The following is a 25,927-nucleotide window of genomic DNA, read 5'->3' as shown; positions in this document are numbered from 1 at the left end:
TCCGTGCTTTCAATAATTACTGAAATGTTGGACCTTAATAAAATACCCACTGCTGACCTGAGAGGCACAAAGAATGAATTAAGTTCATGACCCTCCCCTCAAGCAGTCCAGGAAGCAGAGGATATCAATGAGAGGAGGGAAAAATAATAAGAATTGTAAATGCCATTTTAGAGAATAATCAGAGAAATTTACAGAAGTATAGAGATAGAGCCCAAAGGAGCCTCATGAGAAGAGGAATTCAATAGGAATTGTTGCTAAGAGCCAGAGACATTTAATATGAAGTGTCTGAAGAAAGAGTAGGGAGTTATGTATATGGGGCTGGGAAGCAATCCCTGGCAGAAGGAATAGCCTTCTATAAAAAGGCCTGAGTATTAAAAAAATGGCCCATTTGGGAATAGCTAACGTTAGAGGTAGGGATGTCAAGCAAAGGATGTGTGGTAGGACAAGTGACTGGAGATGCAAGCAAGAACAGTTTTTAAGGTCCTGTTGGCTAAAGCATTAATCTTGAACTTACCCTAAAAACACTGGAGAACCACTTACAAGTGTCAAACTTCATTTTTGTAGAAACTGAGAACCAATGTAGAGGCTGAGCTGCAGAAATACAGGTAAACTAGTTAGGCTGTGACATCATCCCAAAGAGAAATGATACACATTGAGGGCAAAGAAGAGGTGTTGGACTTCAAAGACTTGTCAGGTAGATGGCTTTGGTGTGAGAGATGAAGAGGAATGTTCTAGAATTTCCCAGGATTCTGGCTTGAGTAGCTAGCTCATGCCATAATCAAGAGAGGTTAAATAGGAGGTGCCTGGAGATATATTGCTTATGAGATGCCTGTGGGATCCAGGTTGAACTGTCCAGTAACAGCTGTGGAGATTTATACACAGACAGACATGCTGGTTAGTGTTTAGAAATGTCAGGCTGGAAATTATGTTTGGCTGGCATTAGCATACATATAATAAGGGAATTAAAGCCATAAATGTGGAAACAGTCATCTGGGGAGAGCTTACAATGCAAGGTGTTTTATGATATGAGGGTCCATGAACCAGCCTTTTTTTCTAATCAAGTGTCTGTATATACATGCACATGTGGCTATTTCTCCAAGAAGAGCCATACTTTGATCAGTTACAATGGATCTGGAAATTCAAACTTTAAGCAGTAGTGCTATATGAGGAGAGACAAGGCCAAGGACACAAGCACTGAAAGGACCGACAGGATCGCAGAGCCCTCCAAGTTGGTTAGAGGAGATGCCAGAGGATGAGTGTGGGAGGCACTGCAGGGGCTCTGGATCCTAGATGCTGCGTGCAGACGGAGTGAGGGCACACTCCTTCACCCTGTGCGGCAGGTGCGAGCTTAGGAGCAGAATGCCCAGGGCTACCAAAGCACTGCCAAAGGAAGACTGACAACTGTCCTTAACCCTATACACACACTCCTACTTCTTCTCCACAGCTGAGAGGCAGACGAGGGGGGACGCTCTGGGAGGCTCTCAGCAGGTATGGGGAGGAGATGGTAGTACAGATTAGTCCTTACAAAGTGGTATGTGCTCCACTTAGGAACTGCACTCCCACTTCTCTCACTTAGTTGGTATAAGGTGTTAGCTGCAATCTGATGAGGAAAATGTGCTTCAAAATTCAGTGTTAGGACAGTAGTAAAACATACGCCAGATTTGAATTTTCTGATTTCAACACAGTAACGAACAAGAGTCCTGCAACATAAGAACTGGCAGACTCTTTGAGCAATCCAGTCCTCTTCCCCTACTTCACTGATAGAAAAATTGAGTCCCCAGAGGGGACTCAGGACCCCAAAGCAAAAAGGAAAGAACTAGGCTTTTTTATGCTTTAAGATTTTCTGTAAGGACAAATACTTTTGTCTGGTGGCAAAAATGAATGACTAAATCACACTCCAACGTAAAGAGACGGTATTTTAAAATTCACTGGCGACCTAAATATGCTTAGTTAGAAACACTTCCCTCTTGCACTTGAATAATGTATACACAGTAATATTTTATTAGCATAACAGTTTATTAAAAGACAAATGAAATGACACCTCTAGATCTCAACACATACAGGATCTTATTAATAATATCACAAACAGATCCCAGAAGAAAAGGAGCTGCTATTAACCAATTCCCCCCTCTCTTAAAATAGGCTGTAATCCATCAACAACTCATCCTCAATCCATGGAGGATTAAGCATAATTTATGTGGAGTAGCATCAGGGCACTTGTTTTAATTTAAACAGATATACATACATGGTATAAAACAAATTCTCAAAAGTCATTAGCCTTGAATAAACTGGAAAAAAAAAGCAGTATTCTTTTTTAGTGAATAGACAAGACTGAGAATTTAAGTTCATTCAGCTCTAATCCTAATATTGTCTTGATTTGTATACAAAACTGAAGAGACCAAAAAAGGTAGCGTGTTATATAGATTGGTTTGTTCACACTAATTTGAGGAATCATGGCAGCAACAGAACTCAAACAGTAACTCCCCAACTGATTTGAATTGAAAAGGCAAGAGCAGTATCATTCCAACTAATTTTTTAGGGATGGGGATTGGGGTGTGGGAAACTTCCCTAAAATAAGTTTCTTTAAACTGCAGTTAGAGATCCTTTATGCCTAAGGATGCTTGTGTTTGCCTAGTAAAAACCCTTTGTTAGAAATTCTGTCATTGGTATTTTTAATAAGATTACAATTATTTGGCCAATTTCAGAGTCATAATTCAAGTCCAAGAAAGGTTATCCAAAGTTCCAATGTAGATTTATAAATGTGGTGGCTCCAATATAGCCATCTAGTGTCCTTCATTATTCCAGTTTTCATAATTCAATATCTCCTTCCTATTTTACATCACTAGGAGAAAAATACACACCAGAAAAAAGTCTACTATTTGGTATAATGCTTATTTTACTTTCCTAACTGTATTAACATGTTTACTTTAAAATTTCAGGTGCAAAACACTTGTTTAAAAAATAGTCCTTGTCAAGATAAAAATTACCTTATAGAAATAAATTTCCCCCACTTCTATGTTTAAATTCTCCATTTCTAAAGTTACTAACATCTTTTTAAAAAACCTAAAATTGTATATAATATTTCAAAACTATTTTACTTTAATAATGATAATAGGCTATGATAATAAACTAGTTGGTATATTATTTTGGCCTACTGCATTATAATTTTCATTCTTGTTATTAGCACTTGAATGATTCCATTCATGATTTCTAAAATCTTTATACCACAAGAAAAAAAAAAAAAAGCCTAATTAGTTCATAGCCTAAAAGCTTTCTAGATCTAATTTCTTCCTTTTCGCAGTTCTTAAAGCCCAGTTTCAAATAAGGCATCACTAGAACAGATAAAACAGTAGCGGAAAAAAAGAGAAACATCAAAGAACAGAAAAATCAAAGTCCGAATCCTATCGATTGGATTCTTACCTTGTCACTGTGCAATCATTCCTTGAGCAGAACAGGGGTGTCCTTGTTTGCCTCAGTTGCCTGCCTTCCACTCAGACATCGGTCCAGGTTCAGCTTAGGCCCTCCATAAAGCACCTCCAAGTGCTGCCATGTGTTACTAGAAGAGTTAGCATATAGCCCACCTACTGGATTTAGTATTTAAGTCCCAGCACCTGGCCAGGGCCCTAGACTCCTGCATAGGTCCTCAGGATGTATTTGAGGTACTGTCTACATGGCTCATCTCTAGGAATACATAGAGGAAAACAAGAACATGAATACGGAGCACAAAGCTTGAATTTATCATTATAACTTCTAGGTTTAAGTCCCCCCAAAATTCACTACAACCCTATTCTCACTTTTATATTAAGCTCAGGGCTAATACCCCACGTGTTCTTAAGTGACAAATTACTAACCGAATACCCCTGCAGAGAATTACTTTTCTTGTTAAAATGTGGTCATGAGCATTAGAATAGTCTAATGAATTCATCTAATATTTTGACACCATTTAAAGATCACCATTTACCATGCTGTAAATTTACCAGTAAATTTTGGCTTCAGTGTCTACTGATGTTTAAAAGCTATGTCAGTTTATCCAAATTTTGTTTTCCTTTGCTCCTTAAAAAAGTCAATTAGACATCTGTCAGTTTTACTGCTATCAGAGGCAACAGTCACTCAATCTAGAGCTCTGCAGTAGGTCAACCTCGGCTTTGGCCTCAACCTTGGCTACCAGCTCTTTCACTTTGGTGAATCTGTGCACTCCCCTTCTAGAAGCAGAATCCAGTTCTGAGTCTGCTCTCAGACTAAGCTGTGGCTCTTAATCCTGGTCTCCCTACTTATGGACAGTCATGTATGAAGCTAACCAGGGGTTGAATCCTATTCATCTGAGGCCCTCTTCTCCCTTGCTTGCTCAGAGATCGTCTTTTTAATGGTCTATCCCCTTCACCTCTCTCTTGAATATTACCCTTTGACTCTAGGTGAACTCTACCCCTCTGGTTGTATGAGTTTTAACCATCAAGAGTGTACATACATTTCAATTAAATGACCATTTTAAGATATTCAGAATTTTGTACATTCATCAATAAGCAATACAAATATGCCTCAGTTAGACTCTAAAGTTCAGAGTAAACAAGACATTTTGTGTCAATAAAGTGTATAAAATATCACCTAATCAACTAAATCAACCAAACCTTTGAGCAAGAAAGCAGATTCCTTTGGCTTTGGTTTCAGGCTTGATTCCTTTAAATACCAGCAATCAAAAAATCTTAACATGAAAGTACAGGCAGATTTCAAACCAAGCAGACAAGGTAAGATTTAAATTCTAGTGTATCTTCAGTATTTTTTACAAATGGCTTCCAAAAGCAGAATGTCTTATTTGTTCGGGTAGATACGAGAAAAGCAAACCAGAACACAATTCAAGAATCTGCTAATTGCAGAAAGTCCCAGAATTGTTTATATCTACATTTTGGACAGAAATGGGAGGTAAAGGTCAAAGCCTGTTATTCTGTTCTTTTAAGAGATTTTCTAAATTCTTTGGACTCTTTTTTTTAATTCCCCCATGGTAAGGTTTGCTAAACTATAAAGTCATCTTGAACATGTACCCATTACTCTGTCACATGGCATTAGGTATTTACCATGATCTGGATTCAAAACTTGGCTCGGGTGAGGTACAAGACCGGGTTGAAAACAAATGACAACCAAGATACTTTGATTTTACTATTCCTATTCATCTAAGACTGGAGAGACAGAGCAAATATTTGCTACAAACAATAAACAAAAGAGACACAAATAAACAGCAGTTAACATTTCTGAAATTCAAGACTTAAGTTCTAAAAGGATGTCAAAACTCTAAGGACACTATTACATTTAATCGTGATGTAAATCACCTCAAAGAGAGAAATCTAGCTCCTGAGAAACTGCTTTAATGACAAGAAGGCATTTTTCATGTAAACTGATGGGCAGAGCTCTCTCAAAAGAAAATCAACACTTGCAGTTTATGGAGCCAACAAGAAAGATGTTTAAAAGTCTCCCATTTCAGTAGATGTGCTATACACAGGGTTTGTTTCTCATAAACATACTGTTTAGAATGTAGGGATGGGTTAAAAATGATTTTGCACTTTTGTGGTTTTTATCTTGTTTGTTTAAAATGGTGTGCTAAATGTTTCAGTCTCATATAAACCAGTCTCCTAATCCAAAGTTTGGAAAATCTGGTATTTTCCCTCACCCATAAAGGTCCAGATACAGAACTATAAGCTTTCAATGTTGGACATACTTTTCCAAAGAAAATATTTCTGAACCACAACTAGTGACCAGGTATGATAAATAGCACATCCCCAGAACCTGGGTTGTATGAAGATGATGCTTCTAAATCCTTTTACACAATGGTTTTAGGTGGCCCCAAAAAGCGAAAAGTGGTCACTGCCATCAGTATTTATTATACATCAACAGGGTGCGTAGCAGTGAGCATTAGTTTTGTTTTCACTAAAACATCTACAATTATTGATGTTGTTTTGGAAGCATTCTGTCACTTCTGTGCATTTTTCTCCATTGGTCACAATAAATTTTTTCTTACAGATTAAAAATGAATAGTAGCTTCTCAAATATGAGAAAGACTGTCAATTCCCAGCTTACTCTTGCTAAACACGGGAAGGAAAGAAAAATTCACTACTAAAAATGTTTAAGGGAAGTTGTCAATCATTCCTTTTTTGCAATCTGTCTGGAACAGTTTGCCTCAAGGTCACTTAAAAAGCTACATGAAATTGCTAAGTCAGCACTGTGCCTTTTCTCTGGCAAACTTGTCACTCACTGGCAATCAGACATAGCGGTTTAGAACAGATTCCATGGGAAACACAGTACATGAAAGTTAAAACAGAGCTTAATGGCAGATTAATACTCAGAAACAAGGACAGACAGGAATCACAGAAGAGACAGGGAGGATTCTCACTATGTTGACTGGCATGGAGAGCTCTTTTCTCACCTACTTACCCTAAACAAAAAGGCTGACTAAAAACATCAACTGTATCACACCATGAGCGTTCTGTATAATGTGGGACTGACTGGTAGGGTTTCCCAAACCTGCTCTGCCATCAGACTCCTGATAAGACTGTGCCAGAGAGGAACGATACTTTCCTGTAAAAAGCCAGAGATCTGACTGCCATCTGGAGAGCAAAGACAGGGGATAGAGAAGCTCAAGTGAGAACAAGCTTGTCTAGTTACTACCCTGCACTCCAGAAGCCTCTTGACTTGCTGTTACAAGAGAAGACATACATTCTTTCCCTAGTTCCTTTCTCCTCTCTCTCCAAAGAGCCATGCCAAACAGGCTCCAGCACCTCTTATGTACATGCCAGCTTTACCCCTTTACCTCCTGGAGAAGCAAGAGTTCAGATGCATATCTCCTAAAACAGGATGGTAATTAGGTTTGGGGCTACTTTACAGTTCAACAGATATTTAATTCCAAGAATATCTCATATTTGAGAGAAAACTTAAAACCACATTTTCTTTTTTTGATTCTGCCTAACTAAAAGCTCTGTTGCATTTCTGTATTTACAAAGGCCATCAACTTCAAAGGAAGAATTCTGCCTAGCCAAAAGGTTAAAATTTCTTGTGTGCAGCAATTTCCAGTTCCACAGTATAAAATGCTACACACTTGAAATTTTAATCTATTGGCTAGACAGGATTCTTCCTTCCATCTACCTTCTCAATCAATCACTGGAAAAATTCGGACCATTGGGAATATGTCTCTCTTTTTGATTCTGAGAGTCTTCTGCAAAAGTCATGGCTTCATATACACTATAAAAAAGAAGGTTTTCTTCATCCTTTTTGCAGTACTCTCCCCGGGCCAGGGAGTCCCTCACAGAGGGATTGCATTGAGCCAGCAGAACCTGGATGCCAATAGCTTCATAATCTCTGTGAACTTCTTTCAGTGTATGGATCCCTGCTGTATCTAAAAACTGTATTGCACTACAGTCAATCACGATTGTATGGAACTCTAAGGGATCATGGGAAAGTTGCACTGAAACTTCATCCTGGATTCCACTGGGTGTTACTGTTTCCCTTTTGATCTTTCTCTTTGCTGCCTTCCTCTGAGCTGCTTTTACTAAGACTGGGTTGAGAGTTTTTTTGTATAAGACAGACTTAAAATATTCTTTGTTTACATAGTAGAGAGGGGCCACAAAGCGGAAAATCTTGATGCCTGACTTGGCCTGAAGGTTCTTGTAGGCAGACATGGACTCAAAGACTTCAGAATCTTCCACCAGGCCAAGCAATGAAGCCTTTGGCTTCTGAGTGCGGAGGATGACACAAAACATAGAAAAACAAACCCCAGTAAGCAGGCCTATTTCAGTACTGATCAGTGCAGAGCACAGCATAGTAACAAACCAGATAACTGTGTCCATTCTGCTAATCCTCCACATCTGGGGCAGATCCTTAAATTTACATAGGGCTCCCCGGAGATTTACAATGGTGATCACACCAAGGACACTTTTCTGCAGGGAGAAGAACAAAGGAGCTATGACCAAGAGGACCAACAAAAGAACCAGAGCTGTCATCACACCAGAAACCTGAGTTTGACAGCCTGTGGATTCCTTCACCAGTGTCTTTGCAAGAGCTGCGCTAGTAGTGAAGCAGTGGAAGAAGGAAGGGATGATATTGCAAAAGCCGATAGCGTACATTTCCTGATTAGCTTTGACTGTGTAGCCATGTTTCTTGGCAAACATCTCAGAAAGTGATACAGTGATAGCAAACCCAATGATAGCAATAGCTATTGCATCTACAGCCACTCTAGGAATTAAGTTCCAGTCAGGTGCTTTGGGTGGCATAAACCCAGTGGGAATATGCCCAGCAATACTGGTGCCATATTTCTCATTCAGTTTTCCAAAATGAGAGGCTAATGTGGCTGCCACAATAACAAAGAGTTCAACAGGAATCGGTGCCTTAAGCTTGGACTTGAAGCGCTCGTTGAGTTCTTTGGTTGGCAAAAGAACCAAAAGGCACAAAAGGCTGGTGATGAGATCACAGATATTGGTCTTACGGATGTTTCTGAAGACATGTATCCAAGTAGTGATGAGTGATCCCACTCCAGCGCTCCGAGGAAGGCTGAGTCCGAGGAGGTACTTGACTTGAGATGTAAGAATAGTAAAGGAGGCACCAGTGACAAATCCACCCAGCAAGGCATCGGAGAGGTAGACTGAAACAAAGCCCACTTGAAAGAAGCCCATTGCTACCTAGAAGAAAGGATATACAAGTGTTAAATATAAATGGAAAAGACCTTATAAATCCTATATTCCCCTAGTATTTCTTTGTGTGGAGACACTCTACCAGAGCACCACAGAATGTCAGAGCTAGAAACAAAAACACAATCATTTATCAATTCTCTCATTTTACAAAGAGAGGGCTCATTTTACTGACACTCAGAGGCCTGAACAAGTTGCCCAAGATCACAGTGTTACTAACTAGCCCAGACAAGAAGTCAGGATTCCTACTTTCTTGTTCAATGTTTCTTAAACTTGAATAAGGTTCAGATTGCTTTGAAAAAGAAAAAGTTTCCCAAGGATCTATGAGAAATCATAAAGATGCAAACTGGAAAAATTCTAACTTAAAAAACATTTATTTTTCTTTAAATCACATTATCATTACTGTAAAAGTAAAGTTTTTATTGATAAAACAAAAAACTAGATTCACATCAAAATGGAATCACACTTTAAAAATTATAGAACTCTCTTTAATCTAACTTAAAACTGAGAACGATTTTCAGCCTATGTATATGTGGTTATACCATACTGCCTTCCATGTTAATTCTACATCCTCAAAGATACAATATTTTATTTCTTTTTCCTCTTCCCAATTAATTCTTCCTCAAAATTCTATTGTACCCTTCCTCATTCTTGGTGAGGCATACTAATGAAAAAGTAAAAATGAACTCAGGACACGACTCTTCTGTTCACCAGCCTCTTCTCCCTCGCCTCCTACCCAGGCACCTAATAGAGTGAGCTACTCTCCTGCGCCCCATATTGGTTCAAAATGTCTCTAACAGAGAAGAGGGTTAATGCTGGCATTGGGTCCTGAATGCCAAAAGGCACAGGCATGATGGAAATGGCAGATCAATGGATTCTGTGGAGACCCAAGAACTTCATTTCTAATCCTTCTCCTGGCTGATAGTATGAAATAGAGGTCCCCAACTTGTTTCCTCCCCAACAGTCCGAGAAAACTACAAACTTTAGTGAGAGTCACTGACTAGAGCAGCAATTCTAAAAGAAAGGGGGAAGTCACCTACAGTTTAAAAAACTTGCACTCTTCCTCTCCCAACCCCCAGTCACCCTCTTGCCTGTTAGTGCTGACTCTGCCAATAACCAACCACAAGTAACTTCAAGCAAATCTGATAGTTCTTATTATATAAAATTAAGAAGTTGAACTAGGTGGTCTGAGGTCCTGTTCTGGTCTAAATTTTTACAAACAAATAATTAAATTCTGGCTGACTGACATTAACTAGTTAAAAGGCAGGCTGAAGTTGAGAAAATAGAAGCAGCCTTATCTTACTTGTGGAGTCAAACCAGGGTTTAAATTTTGGCACTACCTCTTCCATATCCTGTGCACTCAATAAATGATAGCTTTAATTATTATGATTGCTAAGATCCCTGACAGAACTGAGACTTCATGTATAGTGATTTCTTTGCCAGAAAGAATCACTTATTCCATCGTTTCTTACCTGATAAACTCCAGCCACAAAGGTTACAGTGCTGCCAACTATAATGGCATAGCAACTTCTGTCACATGTCTTGTCTGGTATCTGGTTTACCAATGAGCTCTCATTTGAAGCAGCATGGACAGTGTCATAGCCAGCTATGTATAGTTCTCGGTCAACTACTTCACCAATCATAAGGCACAGTATTCCAAAAATGCCCACAGAGATGTGACGGGAGGTACCCAAAATGAAATAAATGAGGCTGGCAAAAAACGATGTGTACAGACCATAGATAGGTTCTTGGCCAGCCAAGAGAGAATAAGCGATGGATTGGGGCACCAATAAGATGCCCACAATCAAGCCAGACATCACATCTCCTAAAATGTTTTTCTTCAGATCATATTTTGGGAGCCACTGCAAAACAGGAAGGAAACCAAAAATGGTATTTTTGGCTTTGGTTGAACTGCACTGGCAGCTCTTCTCTAGTTTTTTGATAACAAACTTCTTGAAGTTATTATCTGATTTCTCTTGAGGCTCCAAATGGATCCTAGGGTGTCTAAAAAGATTACTGGGCTCAAACTGCCAGAAGTCATTACGTGATTCCTCTTCAGGCTCCAGATGGATCCCAGATGGAGCTCTGTACTGGTCATTTCCTTTAACTGAGTCCTTGGGTGAAAGGTCATTTTGATCTTCATTTTTCAAAGACATTTCTGGAGACAGATGTTTCAGCCTCCTATCCTAGAGAAAAGAGCAGGGTTAACTTAATTCTGTAATTCTCAGTACGCACATATTTTAACAGTCCTACTTGTCATGCATGAGAGTTAACAGGAGTTCAATTTGGGGGTAGGTATCTTTTGTTCACGTTCCTTAGTTGAGCCTCATTTGTCTTGACCCAGGAAAAAAGAATCAGACCGTAAACAACCAAGTTAAAGCAAACAATTTACGGAGTACAGGGCTGCCCAAAAGTATAAACTATCAAGGATTCTCCCCGACCTCTGCTGGCACCTTATGCAGTTTTTTCCTTCAGGGTAGCCCATCTACTCCTTTCTACCTGCTACTATCTTACTTTCAGGTTTTTTACTCTGAGGAATTCTGCAAAAGAGGTTCTGGTCTCAAACCTTGACAACTACCTTACCTGCAAAAGTCCCTGAAACAAGGAAGATGACTGATTTTTTTTTAGAGGTGGGGCCCTTTTAAAATAACCTACTAGCTATTGAAAATAAACAGAAAAGAAATGTGAGTGACAGAGTAAACTTAAATGTTTTGGGAAATTAAAAAAAAAAAAAAAGGACAGGATGCCTTTGGATCTTTGAACAACATATTCTAGTTTGGTAGAAAAGAAGAGTCAAGTTGATAAGGGACTGCTGAAGGAAACAAAGCACCAGTATGGGGTGGACTGATGGGGCAGGTGTCTGATACGTGCTCTGAAAGGTTTTGGTCTACTCATTCTACTTTGTGTAGTAGAGAGTCACATCTGTCCTGTGTGCAGGATCTATAAACATGCAAAGACAGATTTGCTTTATTATTCCAAGTACACACTCTGAAACATAAGCTGAACGGAGGAATGATGGTGCCCAACACATCAACTTGGAGGGTGATCCAGGTGACCCTGCATCTCTGGGTCCTAAAGCACAAAACCAGGGCCATACGACCTGTCACTAAAAACTATAGGAAAACATAGAAGGTAGAAACAAGTAAAGAGAGAGGAGGGACAACAACAACAAAAATAAGTCTTGTAGTAAAAGAGAAGGAAAAAGAAACAGGCCTTCAGAGGAACAGAGTGTCAACTGGCAAATACTTCACAAATCAGTGTCTTTGTGTTAGCTGTTTGCAATGGCACCCCACTCCAGTACTCTTGCCTGGAAAATCCCATGGACAGAGGAGCCTGGTGGGCTGTGGTCCATGGGGTTGGTAAGAGTCAGACACGACTGAGCAACTTCACTTTCACTTTTCACTTTAATGCATTGGAGAAGGAAATGGCAACCCACTCCAGTGTTCTTGCCTGGAGAGTCCCGGGACCGGGGAGCCTGGTGGGCTGCCGTCTATGGGGTTGCACAGAGTCAGACAGGACTGAAGTGACTTAGCAGTAGCAGTAGCTTAGAATGGCCATCAAACTCTTGCCTACCAAGATCCTAACCATTTTAAAAATCCAGTTAAAAATTCTTTCTCTTCTTCAAAGCACTGACCAATCTTCCTCAGCCCAAATTAATCTTAATTAACTGGCACTTCACACCTGTACTACAGTACTAACCACACTCTTATATTAAGGAAGAGTCTCCCCAGCTCCTGGGGGAAAAGATATCTTGTTCATCTTTATAATCATCAACAATGTACAGTAACTGTGAGATAGCAGGCTTACAAAATGTTTGAATGAAGGAAAGAATAAATGAATAAACAAATTTATGAGTGTGGCCAATAAGAGGTAAAATAATATTAAATACAGAGAAGGCAATGGCACGCCACTCCAGTATTCTTGCCTGGAAAATCCCAAGGACGGAGGAGCCTGGTAGGCTGCAGTCCATGGGGTCGCTAAGAGTCGGATACGACTGAGCAACTTCACTTTCACTTTTCACTTTCATGCATTGGAGAAGGAAATGGCAACCCACTCCAGTGTTCTTGCCTGGAGAATCCCAGGGACGGGGGAGCCTGGTGGGCTGTCGTTTATGGGGTCGCACAGAGTCGGACATGACTGAAGTGACTTAGCATAGCATAGCATAATATTAAATAAAGGACTCAGGGAGTTTTCCATTTCAGAACTGACAAAAAGATAGGCCCTTGTGAGGTTCCATAAGCCTAATATTGCCAAGACGCCATAATCCAGGACCCATGACCCATTCAAGAACATAGTATTTGTAAAAGCAATCCACATTAATTTTGGTTAGGATAAAAGGACTATAGCTGGTCATCCCACTGAACAAGAGTAAAATAACAGTTACATTGATGGTCTTGTTAAACAAACAAGGAAAAAAAGAACAGATTTAGATGACTGCTTACCTGAGCAAGTCAATCAGACTGATGAAAACACACAGCAGCTCTTCATCCCTCAATGCAACTGGTCCATACCTTTCTTCTCACTTTCTACTTTCAGGCCAAGCTTGCTTGAGTGCATTCCTTACATCATTCTATTTTGGAATAGCTCTTAGTGATTTCTGGGTCAAAAGGCTTTTCCAAACCTAAGGTATGCAAAAGAGGCATAAGAAAAACTAATAAAATTCAAATCTTGCCCTATATGACAGCTAGCTGGAAAGGAAAAGGTAAAAATTAATAATACAAGTGTGACAGAGTGAGGAAACTGTAAGGAAGAACTGAGATGAAATACGAAAAGTGAGAAACACAGTAACAGAGATAATGAATGCCTCTGACAGGACCATGAGACCTGACAAAGCCAAAGAAAGAATCAATGAAACTGAAGATAGGTCGATAGACATTACCCAACCTAAAACAGAGAAAAACAGAACTTTTAAAAAATCAAAAACAATAAGAGAACATTCAAGAGTGGTGGGGTGTATTAAATAAACAAATTTATGCATAATTAGAATCTCAAAAGGGGAAGACATAGAGTGGGAAGAAGGAATATTTGAAGACATAATAGTCAAGAATCTTCCAAAATTAATGACAGACACCAAACTACAGATCCAAGAATCTCAGAGGATACTAAGGACAAATATAAAATGAAACCAAACAACACAGCACCATACACCTACACAGATCATATTCAAACTGCTGAAAACAAAGACAAAAATAAAATTCTGAAGACAGCCAAAGGAAGGAAAAAAAAAAAAAAACATGCTAAATATAGCAACAAAGATATGAATTATAGCAGACTTCTTTTTGGAAACCATATAAGCCAGAAGATGGAGTGATACTTTTATCACAGAAATATAACTGTTAACCCAGAAAAAAACATTTTTTGAAGGATGAAGAAGAAATAAAAACTTTTCTCAGACAAACATGAAGAGAATTTATTGCCAGCAGACCAGCACTACTACTACTACTACACACACATACACCAGACAAAACTCAGGTGTGCACAATACACAACAAAGAAAGTCTAGAAAATGGAACACATGAAAATAAAATTTGTTTTTAATTAAAACTCTTTAATTGCTCTAAAAGATAACTGCCTAAAGCAAAAATAGAAATGCATTTTGTTTATAGCACATGCAAAATAAAAAGCATAAGAGTACAAATTACGGCAGGCAGAATTAAGAATTCTAAGATCTTGTACTATATATGAAGTAGTACAATACTATGAAGGAAGATGTATACTGTAAACTCAAGGGTAACCACTAAATTTTTTAAGATATAAATAAGAAGCTACTTGTGGAGATAACATAGAATTGTAAAAAAATTCTCATATTAACCCAAATGAAAAATGAGACCCAAAACAGAACACATTGAAAATAGCTGGTAACATAGTAGAATTTAATTCAAACATATTAAAAAAATCACATTTAGTGTGAATAGTCTACACATACCAATTAAATAGATTGCCAGATATGATTTAAAAAGACCCAATTATATGCTGTCTATAAGAAACCCACTTTAAATATAAAGATGCAGATTATAATAAAGTGAAATGACTTACAGTAATTCATGTAGCTTGTAAGTAACTTAACCAGATAATAAAATCCAGATTTTAAGACTCTAAGAATAGCTCTTTTTTTGAGCATGTTACTATCCATGTCACTAATTAGCTTTCTTTAACTTCACTTATCTCTAAACACTTTGAAATTCAGGTACCCTACAGATCCCAGTTTCACCTACTTGCTACCCAAAATGACCTAGCACTGACACCAATAAACTTGTGTCCAACTCTCCTCTGTGTTCATGGCCGTGGTCCTTTCCCATCTCCAGCTCTCAAAAACTGAGGTGGAGATAAAACAGGTATTCACTCACAAGCAGTCCTAGAAGTGGAACTGATTTAGCCATCAGTTTGAATCCAAATACGATCTATAGCCTTTTACTGATCCTAGTTACCATCTAGAATCCTTCTCAAAACTACTTTTTTCCCTTTTTTCAAGCCTATTTTAAATCCCCCCCCCAAAAAAACATTAAAAATTATCTTAAACTAAATTGTAGGTATGATCTCTGTATGGATTAAGCTCCTTAAGAGCAAGTTTCATTCTGGTTCATCTCTGTATCCCCTACTGTGTCCAAGTATATGCTTTCCAAAACCGGAATGAAAATATTTGCTAAATAAATAACTGAAATACAGAAAAGGTAGGATGCAAAGCAGTATTTATTTTCAGGTGGAAATATCTACTTTGGAAATAGCTACATTTTTCAAGTATCCTTTTTTTTGCACAAAAATCCTCTCATTCCCTCAAGCCTGTTACTGCTTAATTATAGTATTCACCAACTGCTTCATGAAAATTAAGAAATTACAGTGTTTATCCTTGAAATATAGCCGATAGCCAGACCCCCCATTTTTAAAAAGTTGGAATACCTAATCTATATTCCATGAAATTTAATAAAATAGGATTCTCCTGTATCATACAGGATAATCTCTCCCTTTATCAACATTGATGTTTGACAGTGAGGGATAAAAAAGGCTCAAAAGGAAAACTCTTGAACCTTTCACATTATCTTGCAGGAACTGGAGAAAAATAACCAACAAAATATTTGAAAAATACATTTACACATTCATATACTAAAGTATAATGGCAGTTCAGGCAACACAGAAAGAACATTTCTGTACTTCCTTCTTTGATCAGGCACGTGAAGTTGTGACTACTTGGTTCTCTTTTTCTGGTGATGAAACAGCAGCCCTGGCACTGTTTTCCATGTGAATTACTGATTCTGGGAAAGATTGAGGGCAAGAGGAGGAGGAGGCAACAGAGGATTAGATAGCTGGACGGCAACACAGACTCAGTGGACATGAATTGGAGCAAACTCCGGGAGACAGTGAAGGACAGGCAAGCCTGGTGTGCTGCAGTCCATGGGGTCGCACAGAGTTGGACACAACTGAGCGACTGAACAACAACAAAGAGCACTGGACTAAAAGGGAGGGACATCCCTTCCATGTAAGCCTGACCGCACTCGGCCAACTTCTTTTTGGAATTTTGCAGATATAAGAGAAACAATGTCTACTTTTTGGTTAGTAATTATAGCATATTTTAACCAATAGTGTATATAAAACAGTTTTTCAATTTGTGAAATTGAAATGCCTTTTTGGAAGGCAATAGTCTTCAGAGATTGGTAAAGTCTCCCTCTGAAGCATAATGATTCCATATTCATGCTTTGCTCTACTGTACTTTAGACTCTAACTGTATATTCTCTAACTATATATTAGACAACTCACTGTTAAATACACTCGAAGCTGCCAACTACTATGATCAGAGCATCTAAGCAGGGAAGAAACCTGCAAGAGATGAACAGTTTAGCAAGGCTTCAAGGGAACAACGTACCTACCTGGGCTCTGAAGTCTGGGTCAGAAATGAAAGAATGAAGACTTGGAAAATGGATGAGGGAGAAGAAAACACAAACAGCAATAGTTCTGGGGTTGGAGGGAAAGAATGAGAAATTAGTATGACACGTTTAAACCACCAGGTGCATATGGAAGGTCAGTGAGAGAGAAAGCGGCAAAGGTACTGTGGGCTCGGTATGCCCGGTAAGAAAGGCAGACTTTCACGTGCAGACAGCGCACAAGCCCTGGAGGTTTCTGAGAAAATCACTTACTGTATCACTCATTTGATAATAATTATCTATTATCTCATTACATCTTCTGGTCTGTTATGCTATTTAATTCTTTTTCAACTAAGTAATTAGTATTTTACTTTTCTGCCCTTTATGAATAAAAATTAGTTTTAAGATTATTTAAAAACAAAAAAACTAAACCATAAACAGGTAAAACCAAGACAGAGTCTCCATTTACACAGTTCCATCTGATCCTCTAGCTCACTGTTGTCAGATAAGTTCAGGGAAGATCACGACATTGTACAGCCTGGGAAGCTAAAAGGATGAGCTAAAGCTTCTGTATCTAGCTCCATCCCATCCATGGGTGCCTACAACCAGGATGGCTCAGCCCTGGCCACTGATCCAGCCCTCTGCCACAGACTAAGAAGTTCAAGTACTATGAGATGAAAATTCAGACCTGTCTTTGTTCTGTGGGCCTGCACCCCTGCTTATTCCACAAATGTTCCTAAGTGTCAACAAGCCTTTCAAGGATGGACTGGTTAACTTTCTATGTGAGCTCCTAGAGACTGAGTTCAGTTCAGTCGCTCAGTCATGTCCGACTCTTTGCGACCCCATGAATCACAGCATGCCAGGCCTCCCTGTCCATCACCATCTCCCGGAGTTCACTCAGACTCACGTCCATCAAGTCAGTGATGCCATCCAGCCATCTCATCCTCTGTCGTCCCCTTCTCCTCCTGCCCCAATCCCTCCCAGCATCAGAGTCTTTTCCAATGATTCAACCCTTCACATGAGGTGGCCAAAGTATTGGAGTTTCAGCTTTAGCATCATTCCTTCCAAAGAAATCCCAGGGCTGATCTCCTTCAGAATGGACTGGTTGGATCTCCTTGCAGTCCAAGGGACTCTCAAGAGTCTTCTCCAACACCACAGTTCAAAAGCATCAATTCTTCGGCACTCAGCCTTCTTCACAGTCCAACTCTCACATCCATACATGACCACAGGAAAAACCACAGCCTTGACTAGACGGACCTTTGTTGGCAAAGTAATGTCTCTGCTTTTCAATATGCTATCTAGGTTGGTCATAACTTTTCTTCCAAGGAGTAAGCATCTTTTAATTTCGTGGCTGCAGTAACCATCTGCAGTGATGTTGGAGCCCCCAAAAATAAAGTCTGACACTGTTTCCACTGTTTCCCCATCTATTTCCCATGAAGTGATGGAACCAGATGCCATGATCTTCCTTTTCTGAATGTCAAGCTTTAAGCCAACTTTTTCAATCTCCAGTTTCACTTTCAGCAATAGGCTTTTTAGTTCCTCTTCACTTTCTGCCATAAGGGTGGTGTCATCTGCATATCTGAGGTTATTGATATTTCTCCTGGCAATCTTGATTCCAGAGATTGAGTACTGGTCTCCTTATCTACTCCGAGCTAACCACTGTGCTAGACACAGTGCATCAGAACCTAGACTACAAATCTAGGGGTCGATTTTGCTTTTGTTCACCCCCTCACATGCCCCTCCCCCTCACTCCCCGTCTGCTCTACCTTAAATATATCCATCCTCTCCCCACTGTCCGTAGTATCTGGAATCCAGTTACTTCTTACTTCCCTCCACCATCAGATCTCAACTGGGCTACTCCAACAGCTAATAATATCTAAACCCTGTCCAACTCTCCACCCTCATTTCCTACTGGCCTTCTTGCTGTTATTTGCAACATGCCAAATACATGCCAAGTTTGTTCCAGGCAGAGAAGTTGAGCAAGTGCAGAGACCTTAATAAGGAAACACACACTCAGATCTTGCAGGCCTTTTCTCATTCTTCAGGCCTCAGCTTATATATCATTTCCATATAATGGCCTTCCTTGACCATACCAAATAATACTGCCACTCCTCTCAAAAATCCTTATCTGGCTTTATTTTCTTCACAGAACTTTCATAGACTTTTGCAATTATATTGTGCATTTATACTTATAAAAAATGTTATTTATAGTCTTTTTCATACCTACTGTATCCCCAATAAGAACAAAGCTTAGCACATAGCAGGAGATCAATAAATTAATATGAAAATGGATAAGAAACCCAGTTTCTACCCACAATCAGTGGGTTAAGACAGATTTATAAACAGATAAACTATAACACTCTAAGTGCCATAACAGAGGTTTGCCATACTCTGAGAATAGAGAATAGGCTGTAGGTCAATGTGAGGAAGTTGCAAAGTAGGTAAGAAAAGAAAAGAAACTCAGGCAAGTGGAAGGTCCCAGAAAAATCCAAGACCCAGGAAAAAGTCACCTAGCTTGCCAGATTTCTGGACTGAAACTGCAGAAGGTAAGACTGGAGTGCAAAACAGGTCCTTATGTAATCCCAAGAAGCCTGGACTTCATCCTGTAAGCTATGGCGGAAAGGACATAAACTCCAAGACAGGGCAGGAAAGGAGGTTTGACATTTCAGAGGTGCAACTAGACAAAAGATGATGCTTGCAGAAAAGGGATACATCTAAGATGAACTCTGAGGTGGGCCACATACAAGGATAGTGCATGGGACTGTGGAGGACAGAATGGAAAGACAGGAAGCAACAAAAAGGTTGCCTTATATGTCATAGGTTTGAGATTTTTAGATATCCAAATGAGGATATCCAGTAAGCAATTAGGAATGGGCATTTTGGGGACTTTCCTGGTGGTTCAGTGGTTAGGACTCTGGCCTTCCACTACAGGGATCGTGCATTTGATCCCTGGTCAGAAAAAAGAAAACTGGGGGTGTCAAGCATAGGAGAGAAGCCAAAATTGAAAAAAATAAATGAGGAGGGGAAGAGAAGATAGATCATCGGCACATAAACAGAATCTCATTTTTCTCTAAATTCTCATTGTTTGGATGTTCAATAAATGTCTGTTGAATATACATTTTATCTTTTCAACTAGATTAAAAATTATTCAAGGAGCTACTTTATGCTTTTTGTGAACTCTCACAATACCTTGCATAGGACTGAGCACCCAAGAGGCATGTACTAAGTTTTCTGTTGATGGATAGATTGGTTTTTATTTTTTTTTAATTATTTTAACAAAAAATTTTTTTTCAAAAATAATTCTTAACTTTTAAAACTTGATTGTTTCTTTGAAACATAATTGATGCATTGCATTGGGAATGTAAAATGGTAAAAACACTGCAGAAAACAGTTTGGTAGTTACTCAAACAGTTACACAGGATTACTATATAACCCAACAATTCCACTCCTAGGTATATCCCCCAAAGAACTAAAAACAGGGACCAAATACCTGTACACAAACGTTCACAACAGTATTAGTCACAAGAGTCAAAAGGCAGAAATAACCCAAGTATCTGTTAATAGATGAATGGAAAAAAAACTGGTCTAGGCCACACAATGAAATATTACTTAGCCAATTAAAAGAAATAAAGCTCAGATACTCTTCATCTACAGCAAAGATGAGTGAAAGAAGCCAGACACAAAAGGACACATACTATATAATTCCACTTATACTTAATGTTACTGAACATTTAAAATGGTTAATATGGCCAATGTTATGCTATATATAATTTAATATATACAAAACCAGGAGCGAGCATAGCATTGCATCTTACACGATACATGAAATGATATAATATCACTTGAAGGCAAACTGTGATAGTTACAGATGCTATAAACTCTAAAGCAATCCCATTAATAACAAAAAGTTATGGCAAATAAACAATGGAGATAAAATGGGATCACAGAAAATAGTAAATAATCCAAAAGAAGACAGAGAAGGGTGGACTTCTCTGGTGGTCCAGCAGTTAAGACTCCATGCATCCAATGCAGGGGATATGGGTTTAATCCCGGGTCAGGGAACTAATATCCCACATGCCATGTCGTCATAGGCAAAAAAAAAAAAAAAGACAAAGAAGGGGATATAAACAGTTATTATATAAAATAACCTCTATCTAACGTTTGTGGAAAACTTGAGAAGTCTTAACATTAACCTAATATTAATGTGAACAAAAAGTCTCTTTTCCTAAGTGGAAAATCTCAGTTAAACTAGGCTGGAAGAGGTGTGGACTGTGTTGCTTGGAAATAATTTTCCAGTACTCACACAGCTTTTAAGCAGTAGAATCATGATGAGAATCAAGACCTATCTGATTCAAGCCTACTCTGTCTCTGAACAGCTTATTTTGAAACCTTTCAAATATTCAGAAACGTTGAATGAATGATACATGAACACTGGTTATTCATAACTCACCCGTTGAACAATTCACCAATTGTTAATGTTTTGCTATATCTGTACTACTTTTGCACTCTTTACACATACCAGTTGGTTTGTTTGGTAATTTTTCTCTCAACTATTTGAAAGTTGCAGACACACTTCAGCCTTAAACACTGAATAGAACCAATGTTTTTAACCACCATCCCATGCTGCCTCTTCTTCAAAAGGAGCATTCATTAACAACATGACATCAAATCATTTGGATACACTCTTCAAAAATCTGCAATAACTCTCTACCTCCTTGAATATAGTCAAATAACTTGAGTCTAGCCTGCAGCTGCCTTTCTCTTGTTTCTTTTCATGCACCAGTGTTCCAATCACCCGTCCATGAAAATACTAAACAGCCTTTGTCCTTTGGGGCCCTTGCTCATGTCATTCCTTAGTCTGGGATGCCTTTCCCTTCTGTCTCCATCTGTCTTAGTCCTTTTTCTAATCTTTTAAATCCCACCTCAAATGCCACAGAAGAAGGGGGCTGAAATTTCACAGGCTATGTTTCTCCAACAAATGACATGACATTTAGCACCCAAGTCGCTCAAGTTTACATGTCTCTCAAACACGAGTACCATTTCAGGACAGACACCAAGTCATCCCAGTGTCTACATACCCAGAATCTAACGCAATGCCTCCAAGTTGCTATGTATGGCTATGATTTATGTTTATTGAAATGAAGAAAAAGGTGAAGTTCCAAGTAAATATAGTGAAGACCAAAAAAAAGAAAAATTCCCGGACTTCCCTGGTGGCACAGTGGATAAGAATTTGCCTGCTAATGCAGGGAAGATGGGTTTGATCCCTGGTCTGGAGAGACTCCACATACGGAGGGGAAAGTAAGCCCGTGTGCCACAACCAATGAAGCCCATGTGCCTAGAGCCTGTGCTCCCCAAGAAGAAAAGCCACTGCAATGAGCAGCCTCCGCTTACCGCAACTAAAGAAAGTCAGTGCAAAGCAACCAAGACCCAGAGCAGCCAAAAATTTTTAAAAATAAATAACTTAAAAAAAAAACCTTCCTGGGGCTTCCCTGGTGGCTCAGTGGTAAAGATTTTTGCCTGCCAATGCAGGAGATGTGGGTTTGATCCCTGATCCATGAAGATCCCACATGCCTCCGAGCAACTAAGCCTGTGCGCCCCAACTATTGAGCCTGTGCTTTAGAGTCTGTGCTCCTTAATAAGAGAAATCACTGCAATGAGAAGCCCAAGCACCACAACTAGAGAAAAGCCCGAGCAACAACGAAGACCCAGCACAGCCAAACTTATATAAATAGTTTTTTTAAATTCCCTACTTTTCAGTTATCACAAATGATTAACAATGTCCATTAATTCTGTGATGTAAAAAGAACCACCACCATAAGGCTTACATCAGTAGTATAAGCACTATAATATATTCTTTCTCTTATAAAGCCCATTATAAGACAAAATAATAAAATACCCAAGAGGAAAATAACTTACTGTAAAACCATGGTAAAATAATTAAATAGTTCCTTGCACAGCACTACATTGCTTTCAAAAAATTTCACCTAAATAAGAAAAAAAGAAAAAAAATTTTAATAAAAATTTAGTAAGATTTCATCAGCATCTTCCACTTGCCTCCTCAGTAAATCTGAAAATAGAATACGAATTCCTATTCTCCAGTATGAGAAAAATCAAAGTTTAGTCACTTGTTCAACTGGTAGAACCAGATTCTCAATCCTCATTTTCCAATTTCCAAGCTTAGCTCTCTTCTAAAACACATGGACCCCAATTTTGTTTCCTTGCTAAGAGGTCTTAGGAGCTAGTTATAAGCAGTAATTTTGTGGCCAAGTACTCAACTCATTTCTATTATTAATTTTGATAATTAATGCAGTTTGCAACTGTATCCCCTGTACCTTAAAACTGTACAGCACCTAATAAGAGCTTAACAAGTATTTGTTAAGCAAATGGATGAATAACAGTTTATGAGCTATGTTGGTAAAAAGGGAATTACTCCTCCCTCTCCACCCTCACACACCATAACCAAGTTTGTGTCAAGAAATTAGTTTGGGAAGCATCTATCTGACGGTTTATACCCATTAAAAGTAACATCAATTCTCAAAAGGACCCCTAGTGAATCTAATTTAGATCTTGTCAAATCCCAATACATCATCTCTAGATCTTCCTCCAGGAAGCAGCAAATTATATTACAATGACACCCAACACGGAGATCTGTTAAGATGGAGATTCTCAGACAAACCCAGGGGTGAGATTCAAGACAGCCCCTTGGGTGATTCTGAGTAAGTAGACTGTGGGCCATATTTCAAGAATCACTAGGTATGTTCTGAAGTCAGAAAGAACTCTAATCAGATCCCAGCCACACTGTTCAACATCTGTATGGCACCAAGGGAAAAAACTTCATTTTACTCAGCATTAATTTCTCACCTGTAAAATGGAGATAACATTACATAACTTGCAGTGTTGTTTTAAAACGAAGCCAAGTACCTAGCACAGTGCCTAGCACATAGCATTTGCTTAAAAAATGACAGCTACTAGTCTTCATCCTTTGAGATTACTGAAGAGGAAAAAAAAAATGGACTTATTTCTTGCCAACAGCTTTGGCTCTCCATTTCTCATTCACTCAACTTTTGAAGACAAGAACTTCCGCTTAACTCAATATTTGATATCACATTAGTTCCAGATTTCACATAAAGAGCCCCAGGAATGAGGAAAAAAGGTTCTAGAATGAGTGCCAGAGAGGAGTGCCATTAAGTCTTGAATGCTTCTAACTCACCGTAGACCAATAATCTGCGCAAAGAAGGGGCCCAGTCTAATAGCCTATGAGTCTGAAGAGCTGGGTACAAGTCCTAGCTCTGCAAATGACTTGTTGTGTGACTTTCAGCAAGGCTCTGTCCCTTTCTGTGTCCTTTCAGTGTCTCCATCTCACCAGCGAAAGGATTTCAACTTCAGTCTATGAATCTCAAAGAAGTAGAGGTATGATTTGTACTTAACCTGGTATGTAGTTTTTAAAACCAAGAAATCAAGTCCTCTCTCCTGTCCAAGGCTCAGTTTACCCATCTGAAGTGGTAAGGGTGGCCCTCATCTCCTCGGTCCTGCTCCCAGATATCGGGGTTCCGGATGGCACAAGGAGGACTCCGGAGGAAGACCCGTGCCTTCACCTACGAGCTGAGGACCACCCGGCGCGTTAGATGGGATGAAGGACGAACAGACCTCAAGCGCAGGAGCTGGGTCGGGTTCACTGGATGGGGATGTGGGGCTTCGACGCTTAGCCCTGCCTCCGCCCCTGCCGACAGAGGAAATAACCCCGAGGCACGCCCACCTCTCACGGCCCAGCCACGACTGCCCGCAGCGACCGTTGGCGAGGGCTTCCTCCCACCACAACGTGGGACACAGGCGAAGACGACTCCAAGAGGAGCCCGCTGACCGCGCGGAGGCCAGAACTGCTCACTCTCCCCGGTCTCCAGTCCCTCCCCTCGCCTCACCTCTAGAGTCTCTGCCGTACCGTGCGACCCGGCTCCAAGGCGCGTCCTCCGCCGTGGCGGGACTGAGGCGGTAGCGTGGCGCGAGCGGAGGTAGCCCACTGCTGGGCCGGGCTCCCTTTAACCCACCAGTTCCCTTGCCCGCCCATCGCCCTGCCCCAGGAGGAGGTGTGGCCCGGCCGGGCGGGACTGAGGCAAGCGGTGAGCAGGGACCCGCCGGGAGGTGAGGAAGGCGACTATAGAGCGAAAATTCAGCCTGCGCCGTCACGTGGCACTGCGACAGAGCGACGCGGCTATCAGCCAATGACGCGGCCAGAACCGGCAAGAGTGCCGCCCCCAAGCCGCTTTCCTCCTCGCGATTGGCTGTACTGTACAGAAGAAGCCACGCGTTCCTGATTATGAAGGAGATTTTGCCTGTTGGAAGTGAGCAGATCACGGTTCCTCCGGCTTAACCTTTAGGGTAATGCGAGGACTCACTATCGGGCGAGACGTGGAAATGCTCTAAGGAGAGCTTAAACTGTTCTTCCTTTAAGAGGGGTATCGTTTTCATCTTCGACTTTTTGGCACCCCCCCTCTTTTATTGATAGAGAAAAAAAGTGCTCCGACTCTTTGCGACCCCGTGGACTATATAGCCCGCCAGGCACTTCTGTCCGTGGGATTTCCCAGGGAAGAATAATGGAGTGGGTTGCCACTTCCTTCTTCAGGGGATCTTCCCGACTCAGGGATTGAACCCAGGTCTTCCACATTGCAGGAAGATTCTTTGCCGTCTGAGCCACCAGGGAAGCCCACTGAGAGAGAAATGGAGGCCCTATATGGGAAAAGGTCTGCAACAAAGTAAGAGGGCCTCTTGCCCCAGTTTAACTTACTCTCGACCGAAGGTACCAATACCCAAAGGTTCTTTTAAAGATGTAAATGAGTATATAAATATGAAATGTAATTCCTCCGTGGCTTTCCTTGACATTCATAGATAATGTGAAATTTCTCCCTATGCCCCCAAAGTCCTGAATGTTCTGGGCCCCGGCCCCTTCCTTCTAACGTCGCAACTCTCCTTCCCTCAGCCCTCTCCACCCATCCTAGCCTCCTTTGCCAAGCTTGTTCTCTTTCTCGACCTAGACACTGACTGGTTCCAGTACCTGGCCTCTACTTATTTCTCCAGTGTCAGCCTAAAGACCTGCCTGCCCTTTCCTTGGCGACTGTCCTGCTAGTCACTTTTTAGCATGTAGTCTTCATTTAATTATGTGCCACAAATTAGGCACTATCCGATATAGATTATACATTCATTTGTTCATTTTCCATCTTGTATTGCCTGTAGGGGGGTTCACAGATGATTGCATAGAATGACAGGATAGATGGGAGTGAAAGAAAACCAGTGAAGGAAACAAAATGGTCAACTTGCTTTTCTTCCCTTTTCAAGAACACATTCAAGGAACTCCATTTCTTACCCTGAGATGAGCCTCAGGTTTCTGTCACCCACCAGATTCCGAACTTC

General features: G+C 40.1%; 1 protein-coding gene across 4 annotated transcripts; it reads right to left on the bottom strand.

Moving 5' to 3' along the window:
- Positions 1–1,966: 1,966 nt before the first annotated feature.
- On the bottom strand, positions 1,967–24,702 carry SLC26A2 (solute carrier family 26 member 2). Of its 4 annotated transcripts, none has more exons than XM_070374624.1 (5): positions 24,442–24,702; positions 22,439–22,506; positions 13,109–13,287; positions 10,139–10,852; positions 1,967–8,657 (listed from the first exon to the last, which is right to left on the bottom strand). In XM_070374624.1, exons 4-5 carry the CDS (start codon positions 10,820–10,822, stop codon positions 7,137–7,139), a joined length of 2,205 nt encoding a protein of 734 aa, XP_070230725.1. In that variant the 5' UTR covers positions 10,823–10,852; positions 13,109–13,287; positions 22,439–22,506; positions 24,442–24,702; the 3' UTR covers positions 1,967–7,136. The 4 variants fall into 4 exon arrangements, with proteins under 4 accessions (XP_070230725.1, XP_070230724.1, XP_070230726.1 ...); XM_070374623.1 differs by having other exon boundaries at positions 1,968–8,657; positions 10,139–10,847; positions 24,442–24,700; XM_070374625.1 differs by having other exon boundaries at positions 1,968–8,657; positions 10,139–10,847; positions 24,462–24,700.
- Positions 24,703–25,927: the final 1,225 nt, after the last annotated feature.

Source organism: Bos mutus, chromosome 7 (assembly GCF_027580195.1).
Source record: "Bos mutus isolate GX-2022 chromosome 7, NWIPB_WYAK_1.1, whole genome shotgun sequence".
Classification (NCBI taxonomy): Eukaryota; Metazoa; Chordata; class Mammalia; order Artiodactyla; family Bovidae; genus Bos; species Bos mutus.
This window is presented reverse-complemented; position numbering and strand designations above follow the sequence as displayed.

What these genes read in the sequence shown, in the direction of transcription:
- SLC26A2 (XM_070374624.1), bottom strand. Translation starts at nt 10,822, where the DNA reads ATGTCTTTGAAAAATGAAGATCAAAATGACCTTTCACCCAAGGACTCA. An exon ending in TTGTGGCTGGAGTTTATCAG is followed by an intron (nt 8,658 to 10,138) that starts GTAAGAAACGAT and finishes CCTTTCTTCTAG; the next exon opens with GTAGCAATGGGCTTCTTTCA.